The sequence below is a fragment of the Aricia agestis genome, chromosome 12 (genome assembly GCF_905147365.1).
Source record: "Aricia agestis chromosome 12, ilAriAges1.1, whole genome shotgun sequence".
Lineage (NCBI taxonomy): Eukaryota > Metazoa > Arthropoda > Insecta > Lepidoptera > Lycaenidae > Aricia > Aricia agestis.
In genome coordinates, this window is record NC_056417.1 from 12,335,581 (window position 1) to 12,348,355 (window position 12,775).

Here is a 12,775-nt window from a genome sequence, read left to right on the forward strand (position 1 = left end):
TATTTCCACGATTTTACACTTCAATTAAATGTGATCCGAAATGATTGTCACTTGAATGGACCATTGAGAGGCTCGTTCGCCCAATTGCCAGCAGTGAGCCATCACAAAGCCCGGCCGAGCACCATTCAACATCAATAATTGACGATCCATTGACATTATATCAAGGCCTGTTATATTACCAATGCCATAATGTGATTGTATGTCACATAGCTATGATTTGTGACTTTTACAACTAGTTTCGTTTATAGCTCAGTACTTATATCAGGCATTTACCTTAGGTTGGGTTGCACCAGAGGCGTGGTTAAAGTTATGGTTATAGTTAAGGCTAAATTTAACTTTTAACTTTAACCTTAACTTTGACCGGAGAAATTGACAGATGACAGCTGGTCCAACAAGGTTATAGAATGTGGGCGGGGGCGCCGCTGGTAAAGGAGAACTGTAAAAAATGGCGTTTTTGTATTTTGTATGATTTTCTGAGCGTAAGTTACTTTTTTCGCCACGTGCATTTAAAACCTGGTCGAGCTCTATGGTTATGGTTAAATATGGCGTCTTGATGGCGTCTTTTTTTAACTTTAACCAAAGATTTGACATTTTGCATTGTAGTTAAAGTTATAGTTAGTTAACCCAACCTTAAACTAGCTATAAGCCGAACTTTGTGAGGGCTCGCGTCACAATAGACATAACGACCAGTAGTTCGACTGCAAAGAAACGGACAGGTTTCAATATCTGTCAAATTCGTCGGGTTTCACTAGGATTATGAACGGAATGTGCCTCGCGCTGGCTGATATAATTTATTTTTAAATATTTAAAATAAAGATTTAAAAATTGGATTCTGATAATTTTAATCGCATGTGTCAAAACACAAACAACAATACGACCAAACGGAACACGTCCAGCGAATATGTCATAGGTCTAAGTTCGTAGGTAACAAGTTAACAACCCTAGCGACGATTTTCGTCATAATACGTCAAATTTAAAAATTTCAACATCAGTTCTAAGTCGACATACTCTATAATTCTATCTACTCTGCTCGCGTCGTCACACCTTGACTGACTGATAATAATAATAATTGATAACACATTTACAAATAAATGAAAATTACTATGTTATAGCACAAATCAATAGGCGTGATAGTTTTTCCGTAAAGTGTACCACAAAATGTACAATTATTTATTCCTAAACTAGATAACCCCCTTAAGAGGATTCCACACCGCCATTTTTTCCATACAAACGTTGTCCCCTGTTTCCTCCCTGGATAATGCTAGTAGACTTATAATTTTTTTCCTGAATATCTACGGCCACTAATACAATGTCCCTATGTTTTCTTTTTTTTCATAATTTAATTATTAAATAAGATATGAACGTTCAAAAACCCAAAAAAATGGCCAGATTTTCCACTGTGTTCAAACGTCCAGAAAACAGATTTGGATAGATTATACAAAAAAAGCAAAACATAGGAACACAGCTCAAGCCTTTTTTTAATCTTTAATGAAAAAAGTACTTAAATCGGTTAAGTTTTGGAGAAGGAATCAGGGGACAACGAATCGTTGATTTTCTGGATTTTCTGCAGTTGTCTCTATCGCGTTCTGCGGTATAGGCTTGAGGTAAGGGAGACAGCTATAGATATTACACGTACTTTTTTTTCATTTCTCTAGCCGCTGTGGTATCCTCTTAACTCCGTTACGCTAAAATTCGCGCGGGAATCGTTCATTTTTCGGGATAAAAAGTAGACTATGTCCTTTCCCGGGGCTCAAAGTATCTTCATACCAAATTTCAGCAAAATCGGTTCAGCGGCTTGGACGTGAAGAGGTAACAGACAGACAAACACTTTCGCATTTATAATATTAGTGTGGATAAATTTGAAACAAATATTTTTGAAATATCTACATGTTGATAGTAAACCTACCATGCACCATTTGTTTTATTAGTAGTACATACTGTAATCAAGAAATTTTAGAGTTAACATAGTTTGGCCATTTTCTTATTTTTCGATGACCAAAGGTTTACTAAAAGTGTGCTTTAACAGCATCTCCTTGCCCGAATTTAAATAATATTTTAAAAAGATAAAACCGACTTCAGTTTTCAAATTTTACGTAATTAAGAATTAAAATTCCGTATCTCAAAAACTACTAAACCGATTTTGATGAAACTTACAGTATTCCCTAAGATGAACAGTACCTAGGCTAGTACAACAAAAAAAGAATCACTTAAATCGGACTTACAGTTCCGGAGATATGCGTGCACAATCATAAAAACATACATACATACATACGTATACACTTTAGAAATTTGACACATTTGTTCAAAAGCTGCTATCGATTAACATAAACAAAAACTGGACAGTTCTGGAAATAATATATGCATACGCGTCGAATTGATAACCTCCTTTTTTATGGAAATTGGATATCTCCTACTCCTCCTACATTTCTTCTGATTAATTTCGTTGCGGGTCCCAAGACAGATTTAGCTTGTCCCTCGGGCATCCCTGAGATCATATCAAAGGGTTCTCGTGGTTGGTTACCACTGTTGATCCTGGCGACACAGGAGTTGCAGTGGTAGGAATGTGTGGTGGGCCTTTTGCCCGTTTAAAAAAAAACTCATTTTTTTGAAGTCGGTTAATAAAAATCGCTGCAATACAAACACACAGACAATACGTATGTTATCTCAGTACATAACACTCATGTGACAGTGTGGACTTGTGGACAAATATGAATCGCGCTAATATTTGACTGTGTGTACTGCCGTGTCAACATCATCATCATCACCCTGAATTCATGATGGCTATCTACGGTCCACAGTCAACCAAGTTTTGTTGATTACAGAACCCTAAAACGGAACCCTAACCAGCTGATTTTTTGTATATTGGTAGGTTAATAGTTTTCTAATTTAAGAGTGATTTTGTCCTACAAATAAAACAATCCATATTTTAGGACCATCAATTAGTCAAAGTATGAAATCCTTTCTATCTCTGTTAGCTACCACTTACGAGATTTTTCGAAAATAAAAATGTTGTTCGTCTTATCAAAATGTAGCTACTCACAAAAAATTTGCTGTTCTAGGGCTCCCTCACTAGTATGTGAGTACTTACGAGTAGCATTATGGTATAAATCATCTGCAATTTCAATACAATGGTATCTAAGTACTAAACTGCACTATTGATTCTTTATAACAACCTCCAACTGAGTGTTTGAACCGTGTTAGTTTAAATACGTTTTCTTGTACATGGAACAAGAATATTTAACTCAGACTAAATATTTTTAACTAAATGACGAACTTCGTTATGCCAAAATTCGTTCATTGCGTGGGAACGTTACATTTCTCCAGGATAAAAAGTCCCGGGATAAAACGATATTTCTCGGGACCCAAACGTCAAATAGTATCTCCATAGTAAATGCCAGAAAACGGTTAAGCGGTTTCAGCGTAAAGAGGTAACGACAGACAGACAGACACACTTTCATATTTATAATGAATAATGATATTAGAATGGATTTCAAGCATGTCCATACAATTTTGTCGCAACGGAGTTGCGGGCGTCATGTAGTTATGAATATTATCTATATATATAAAATCTATATATATAAAACTCAAAGGTGACTGACTGATTGACATAGTGATCTATCAACGCACAGCCCAAACCACTGGACGGATCGGGCTGAAATTTGGCATGCAGGTAGATGTTATGACGTAGGCATCCGCTAAGAAAGAATTTTGATAAATTTCAACCCCAAAGGGTTCAAATAGGGGATGAAAGTTTGCATATAATAATACTTCTTAACGCGAGCGAAGCCGCGGGCAAAAGCTCGTATTGTATATTACTGTTATATTAGAATATAACAATAATATACGAATATCATATGCATACAACTATAGTCTATAATATACCTACACATAGTATGTTTTCTGTCCGATCAATAAATCAATTCGTTCTAATAACACTTCGCCTATTACGAGTTACGACATGCTATTATAATTTGATGTCGCCAACTTTCAATTGAAATAATAGAGTCCAATACTACCTACTAGGCTACTTGTTAATACCTCGATCTTGGGAATCGCAGACACAATAGATTTTCAATTTTTATGCGACAGCCGAGTGCTGTTGGAGATTAATGGGTTAAATGCCATGTTACTATATTGTAGTGTAACAACTCTGCCGTACTCAGAGACTTATTTTAATGACGACAGCTTCAATTTAATGAAGAGTTTGACAGATAATGTACAATTATAGTGCTTAGCATATACAGGTATGTAAATTTTAATCTTTATGTCTGAGTTAAAGCAGCTGTACACTTTAAGTCTACGAAGAATTAAAATAAGTTTTCTAAGTATTAAGTATAATAAAGTGACAAACTCTAAATAAGTAGAGTTCATCGCCCAGCCACCTTTTCTGTGTAAAGATTCGAAATTTTAAATTTAACACATTCTTAAGAATAAAAAAAGTTATTCTGCTGTTTAAGAATTTGGTAGGTCTTTAGATGATGCTATGTGTGTTTTGCACTTCCTCCACCCAATAGGCAATCCCGTAGAACCGTACACTTTACTAAGATGCGTTGACTCTATCCTAGTTTTCCATAATGCGACTCAGTGGCGCTTAATGTCGAATTATGCTGAAACTACTTTTCTGTCAGAGTTAGTATCCATTGCACGCATCAAGCGAAAGCACTACTTTTGATAGTGCTCGATTGTGCGAAGCGGTGTTGTTGTTGAAACATTCAACGTTAAGAGGAGTCCACACCACCATTTTTCCATACAAACGTTGTCCCCTGTTTCCTCCCTGGATAATGCCGGTAGAGTTATGATTTTTTTCCTAAATATCTATGGCCACCATTAGCATGTCCCTCTTTTTCTTTTTTTTCATAATTTTATTATTAAAAAAGATAAGAACGTCCAAAAACCCAAAAAAATGGCCAGATTTTCCTCTGTGTTCAAACACCCAGAAAACAAAACTGGCTAAAATATACAAAATAAAACCGGCCAAGTGCGAGTTGGACTCGCCCATGAAGGGTTCCGATGCAGCAATAAGGTTTATTTTAATGAAATTAAAAGGTTTTTGATTCATTTTTTTATTTCAATTGATTTAATGAAAGTTAATTTTAGGTTTACCATTTATGACGTATAAAAAAAACTACTTGCTAGATCTCGTTCAAACCAATTTTCGTTGGTAGTTTTTATAGTAATGTACATCATATATTATTTTTAGACTTATCATGCCCCTACTTTAGAAGTTAGAGGGGGGGGGGGACACAAATTTTTCCATTTTGGAAGAGTCTCTCTCGCAAACTATTCAGGTTACAAAAACATTATTTATATAAGAAACTTCAGTATGATTTTTAAAGACCTATCCATAGATACCCCACACGCATTAAGATGAGATCAGACACGCATAAGGTTAGATCGAAAAAAAATTTTTTTCAGTTTCAGTTGTACCTATGGGGATCCCTAAAATTTTTTATAATTTTTCCATGTTTGTATCAAAATCTTTAGGCGGTTCACAGATTACATCTATTTACCAAGTTTCAAAAGTATATCTCTTATAGTTTCGGAGAAAAGTGGCTGTGACATACGGACGGACAGACAGACAGACATGACGAATCTATAAGGGTTCCGTTTTTTGCCATTTGGCTACGGAACCCTAAAAAAGAAAACATAGGAACACAGTTCAAGCCTTGCTTTAATTCTTAATGAAAAAATACTTAAATCGTTTAAGTTTTGGAGATGGAATCAGCGGACAACGAATCGAAGATTTTCGGTTCTTTTATTAGAACTTTTGTCGTATTGTCTCTATCGCGCTCTGCGGTGGGAGACTTGAGATTGGTGAGACAGCAATACATTTTCAAATACCTATTTTCAATTTCTCTCGCCCCTGGTGTATCCTCTTAAGCATTATGCCGCATAATGCGCTATAATGCTCTTATTGGAAAACACCCTTAGTCTGCCGAATTTATTCGAAATTAGTCTATTATTATCGGAACATGTTCAATGCAAGCAAAAAAATTGTAATATTATACATGAATAATGAAATAACAGCCTATTACGGTATAATACGTAGTATTATACCAGTCCAACGTAATAATGCCTAAGTGTGAAAATGTGTTCATAACAGGCGCTATTGCTAAGTGGATAACGAAAAAGGTAAACTTGTTTATTAAATCCGGCAGTCTATTCCGAAAAAAAACGAAATGAATTCAAGGAGAAAAAATAAATTGCTACATTTTTCAATGTTTCAAAATTAAGGTCTGGAATTCGCTGGCTTTAGCTCTAAATACAGAACAGCATAAAATACTTAATGTCCAGTTTCTGAATTTTTTTAAAGGAGTTTATCTTTCCACTCACCACTGGTGTTTTTGATCGGTCTATGTAAATTATATATAAACCTTTTGCCGTGGGCAAAAGGTTTCGGAAAATTGACAAACTTTCATCCCCTATTTTACCCCTTGGGAGTAGAATTGATCAAAATCTAACGGATGCCTACATCATAACATTTACCTGCACGCCAATTTCAGCCCGATCCGTCCAGTGGTTTGGGCTGTGCGTTAATAGATCACTATGTCAGTCAGTCAGTCAGTCTTTGAGTTATAAATTATAATATATATTTAGATCATAAAGTTAATATACCTAGCGGAATAGAGCAACAATCTCGAGCTGTCAAACGAAACAGAATTTGGTTTCATCTGTGTGTAAAAATATGTATACGTATACACTTACACAAGCATGATTAAACATGATTTATATGAGATTAAATTGTCAACGTGCGGAACGTGCCGACTGGATGTCAAAAAAAGATTGTCATGTATCACACGTCTCTTTTAACCACGCAGTGTTACTGATAGTGACATCCCTCTTGCTCAGGCCATTTCCTATTCCACTAGGTATATTAACTTTATGATTTAGATCAACTGCAACAGTGTTGAATGGATGAAATCTTGTTAAAAACCTTGGAAACTGAGCATTAGCAGAGCAGTTTTTCTCCTCTTGTGTAGCTTGGAGAAGTTTTGATGTAAACTACGAGTATCAACAAATATTTGTTATGATAATAATATAAATAGGTTTGTATATTGAAATGGTTTTATTCCATTATTACAAAGTAAAATAAAAAAAAATTAACAGCAATGAACTGACTCTGACGACCTCCGTGGCTCAATGGTTAGAGTGTGTGGCAAGCCGGGGGTCGCGGGTTCGAATCCCGCCGACGGAACAAAAAGTTTTTCAATGTTCCTGGGTCATGGATGTGTATTAAATATGTGTATGATATAATAAAAATCTTAAATATACATATGTATAGTATAAAAGTATTAAATATATTTCCGTTGTCTGGTACCTGTAACACAAGTCCTTCAGGTACTTAGCACGGGGCCAGACTGACGTGGTGTGAAGCGTCCATATATATTATTATATTATTAATGAAATAAAGAGTTACGAAATAGAATGTAACAGGAAATTATGTACTAGGACAAACTTAAAAGTAACACAATACGAACTGTACAAATAGGTGGTAACTGCTTACAATGGTTTCTCTAGAGAACACATATAGGTGACAATATATTATAGGTACACTATAGCCGCACATAGATTAAGATCCTCCTCCTTTTTGGAAGTCGGTTAAAAAACGTTGGTGTTGACTCTACGTACTCTACACTGTAGAGTATTCGCTCGGTGGGACATCTGTTATCATTTATCAATAACAGATATTATTATCTTTATTTAATTACTCACCTTACAGGCTAACCTTTCCTATAAGTTTACTGTGTCATGTGATATTAATATGTTAGGTGCTCCCTCGACGCGAGCATTCACTTGTAATGTAACATTATAGATTAGTTTTTGAGTTGGTATTACTTTACGCGTGTAATGTAACATTCGACTTTGAGCATTCCATAGCTAGTTGATGTTCAAGTTGTATCAAGATATTACACACTGTATCATTACAAGGTGCGCATTGTAATGCTCGGTTTTGTATAATTACAAGGTGCGCATTGCAATGAATTTGACGTGGGAGAGCCATGCTTCGGCACCAATGGGCCGGCTCGACCGGAGAAATACCACGTTCTCACAGAAAACCGGCGGGAAACAGCGCTTGCGCTGTGTTTCGCCAAGTGAGTGAGTTTACCGGAGGCCCAATTCCCTATTCCCTTCCCTACCCTCCCCTATTCTCTTTCCTTCCTATCCCTACCCTCCCCTATTCTCTTTCCTTCCTATCCCTACCCTCCCCTATTCTCTTTCCTTCCTATCCCTACCCACCCCTATTACCCTATTCCCTCTTAAAAGGCCGGCAACGCACCTGCAGCTCTTCTGATGCTGCGAGTGTCCATGGGCGACGGAAGTTGCTTTCCATCAGGTGACCCGTTTGCTCGCTTGCCCCTTTATTTCATAAAAAAAAATGCTCGACTCTGTAACGTTACACTTACATTACAAGCGAATGCTCCCGGTGAGGGAGCACCTTTATGTTTATTTGGAAGTGACAACAAACATTTAATTTACTCTCGTGTCACGATAAGAGTCACAAAGTTACAAAAGCGATGGAATTTCAGTAAAATCTACTAGTGTAGTGTTAGCCACCATGTTATTCTTTTACCTGTGCTCCAGTTTTGTGCTCCTCACCGCTTTCGTGGTTTTGAAAAGAATAAAAAGGGGACGGAAGGTACGCTTTAATATCGCGGAGTGCTTTCGTTATGTAGGCATAGAAGCGGTGTTTGATAAAGTTTGAAGTTGTTTTTTTATCCAGAATCTAGTCCTCTTCTTAGGGGCGTAACTACCGCTGTATATGCCGTATCAATTATACGGGGGCCCCGGGCCACATGGGACCCCGACGTGCGTAAGCAAATATTAATAAAATCTTTCCATTTCGTAAAAGTAAAAAAGACAACCTAATACCTTAGTGTCCCAAAACACGGGGGACATTTTTATACGGGGCATGCTACGATCCCTCTGACATTAATTTAGAGATAATTTAAGGTGACTACTAGTTACACCCCTTTTAAAATAGAAAGATCTACAGACTACACTGTGCTTAGAGATGTTAGTTTACAACGTTTTGTTCTTATCTGATACGTAAAAGGGATTTTAAATTTGGAAATTCACAGAGAAGGACAAAACATAGAGTAACCTCTGTGTGAAATTTCATTGGCAGGTGAAGGTTTAATTGTGCGCGTAATCTTTTTCTAATTAGGGGTTTTATTTAGTACATCTACAAGGTGTAACAAAACTAAGTGAGGTCTTTCAGCGCTGCTACTTTCACAGTGAACTCTCTACAAGGAACACGTACACACTCTAAAGTATTATCACTTAGTTTTGTTACACCTTGTATATACATTGTGTATTGTATATAGGTTTAAGTGCACCCTGTATAAAGTTCTGTGAAAGTAATAACGCTGAAAGAGCAAATTATTTTTTAATTATTTTTGTGATTTGTATGGGTGATCGTGTCATGATTTTTTTCCTACAAAAGTAAAAAAGTTATACTTTCAGCTGCACTACTATTTTCACAACGAACTCTACGTACCTATATACACCCTAAAGTGTTAGTATTATAAGTAAGTTATACGTGGGAGAGCCATGCTTCGGCACGAATGGGCCGGCTCGACCGGATAAATACCACCTTCTCACAGAAAACCGGCGTGAAACAGCGCTTGCGCTGTGTTTCGCCGAGTGAGTGAGTTTACCGGAGGCCCAATCCCTACCCTATTCCATTCCCTACCCTCAACTATTCCCTTCCCTCAACTATTCCCTTCCCTTCCCTTCCCTACCCTCCCCTATTACCCTATTCCCTCTTAAAAGGCCGGCAACGCACTTGCAGCTCTTCTGATGCTGCGAGTGTCCATGGGCGACGGAAGTTGCTTTTCATCAGGTGACCCGTTTCCTCGTTTGCCCCATTATTTCATTAAAAAAAAAAGTTTTGTTATACTCCATAGAGTGTAGAGGTATTATAAATTATAATAATCTTAGCAACTTATAGTAAAATTAAATTAATTATACAAGTATTACCCAATAAATTATGCGTACAGAAGCTTAATATACGCCATTTAAACAACAATAAACTCGGAATATGCGATATTGCGGCGATAAGGCGCAAAGTTTTGGCATTTCATAATGTAATTGGCCCACGAGGCTTAGCGGCCGAGGTCAGAGGTCACGGCCGGAGGTCAAACAAGTTTCGTTTCCTGTCCTTTATGTGACATTTGGAATATAATAAAAGAGATAATAGTCATAGAGTCAAACACCGCTTTACCTAGGGCAGGGGTTTCCCAAACTGTGCGCCGCGGCGCCTTGGTGCGCCGTGGAAAGGCAAAAGGGGCGCCGTGAGTCGATCCTCCATCATTAATATCCATAACCACAAATATTATAAAATAAAATCATAGTATGAATCAGGGATGTTGCGAATATCCGCATCCGCATAGATTTGGACGTCCGCATCTGCATCCGCATCCGCATTAAATGAATGCGGATTTTTATGCGGATGTGAATGTCATACGAGTTGGGACACGAAAAAAAAGCGGTGGGGTCTGTGAATGGCGCGTGCCATTTGCGCCTGACACAGACAGACAGACGGACAGATAGACCGAAAATATAAGGGTTCCTTGTTGATTACGGAACCCTAAAAACGGTGACAGGATCCGACGCGTTTATTGTGATGCATCAATTGTCTTCTGTAAATTAATCACTACGTGTTTGTTTGTGCTTTATACTTAATAAAACTACTCACGAAAAATTAGCTTGATATTAATCAAAAAATTTGTTCTATCCCACCGGTACTATGGTGTTACACATTAGCAAAAATTAAAATAATACTTTTTCATTTTATAAACAATATTTATGTAGGATCCGAAACATCCACATCCGCATCCGCGGATGTGAACCTCTAAAAATCCGCATCCGCATTCGCATCCGCGTATGTGAAAAAATCGGGATCCGCAACATCCCTGGTATGAATTATACAAAGCAGGCAGATGATTAAATATTTGTTTATTATTATTAGGGCATGCACCCGGTTCTACCCGGTTCCGAAATACCCGGGTATACCCGGATATTTAAATGAGTCTGTGGAACCGGTTCTAAGCGCTGGAACCGGGTCGACCCGGTTCTGATAAGATTTTTCTAATTTTGCATTAATTACTAATTTAAATTACGCGCGTCGAAGTATCGTGGAGCTTTTGATATTTATCGAGCTGGCAACGCCGCGCGAGCACGCTATTGTCGCGTCTATCTACTATACATGCACACTGTCTACCCCACCGCCCGCGCCAGCAGGGTGACCATATGTGGCAGGTTCCTGCAATTTTGGCAGGATTGGCGTCTTATTTTGGCCTATGGCATGATCGGTTGACGTTTTAAAAACTTGGCAGGTTTTGACAGGATTGGGGTATGAAAAATAAATTTTATTATTGCATCTCAAATTTCCGACAATGGCAACCCTGGATACTTTACGGGGGATTTCCCTGTACTTGTTATGTTCGTGTGTGTATGTTCGTGTATTCTGTGTGTGTGTGTAATCTTGAGTTTGTGGTCGATATTATCATTTATCAATTATCACTTATCAGTCACAGTAATTGCTTGATGCTTGGCTTGTGAGTCTAATTATTGATCATAGTTTCATTGACAAATCTTGTGTGGTATCGTGGGTGATAGTTTTATTGGTGGTGGCACTAACAACTCCCTGGTGGTGGCTTTATTCCTCTAGCTATATACTATAATTAAGTATCATAATTTATATTATAGTATATAGCTGATAGAGTCTTAGCCCATCATCGCGTGGCCATTTTGTGCTTATTTTCATACAAGTAGTGTGCGTGTATTTTCTTGAATATTTCTATTTGTCGATCATTTCAAAGCACATTATAATCCAGAAAAGAAAGTCATTTAGTTCATGGTATCGATAAACTATAGTTCAAGTAATATGCATCCCTAAACACACGTAAAAAGCTATGCAATTTTTGTAGCCAAATTATTACTTGATGTGACTTTTAGCACTAATGCCTTATATTATAGCATGAAGGGATTGTTAAATTTGTAAATCATCTTTTTAGCTTACAAAAATACCGAGTGAAAAGCCCAAAAAACGTTGTTCAAAACTAACATATTTAATGTCAAATCCATGTGTTTGGGCATTCTTTGGCCGTTCTTATGGTTTATTATTTAGCGGAACCACAAAACTAAACAAAATCTAGCATAAAATGTTCACTAAAAACCTTTATTAACACTTTTATTACATGAAATATGCAGCCGACTCCTTTGTTGTGACCGAGCAGGTCGGACCTAACTTGACACGCTTTTCACTCATATACACCGACATAAGGCTCTCTCCTACAGTCTATCTCAATGGTTTAATCTAATAAAAAATTGCAATAAATATGTGTATTTTTACTTGATTTTTTTTTCTTACTTTAAAACAACACAGTAAAAAAAGTTAGGTAAAGGAACCGGGTAGCACCGGGTGACCCGGTTCTGACTACCACTGGAACCGGGTACGCAAAATCTGGAACCGAACCCGGTTCTGCATGCCCTAATTATTATGTACCTGCTTAACCTAACTATAATCATTAAAGGTGTTTACTGTTTATTTATGTATGTTTTTGTAATAGCTAGGTAAAAATAGGGCAGTCAAAAAATATTGACTTGTAAGTGCGCCGTAGGCTGAAAAAAATTGGGAGCCCCTGACCTAGGGGATTGTTGTAGTTTGTGGATTTAGGTTATCTAAGTCATAGTAAAAGGAGGGGAAGTAAGTTATCTTCGGCACCGCGCGCGGCTTGTATGTGTGCGCCATAGTGTCAATGTGTCGCCA

The 12,775-nt window shown here is 37.3% G+C and overlaps 1 protein-coding gene across 3 annotated transcripts in view; it reads left to right on the forward strand.

Annotated features, from left to right (window-relative positions):
- The window catches only part of LOC121732479 (cytoglobin-like), a 42,629-nt gene that overhangs the window by 13,688 nt on the left and 16,166 nt on the right, over window positions 1–12,775 (forward strand). For 2 of the 3 annotated variants that reach the window (XM_042122368.1, XM_042122367.1), the window contains exon 1: window positions 8,514–8,638. The exons of the other annotated variant lie outside the window; for it this stretch is intronic. In XM_042122368.1, coding sequence (XP_041978302.1) covers window positions 8,558–8,638 — 81 coding nt within the window. In that variant the 5' untranslated portion in view covers window positions 8,514–8,557. Of the gene's footprint in view, window positions 1–8,513; window positions 8,639–12,775 lie in introns of those variants that run through there. 3 annotated transcript variants of the gene reach the window in all.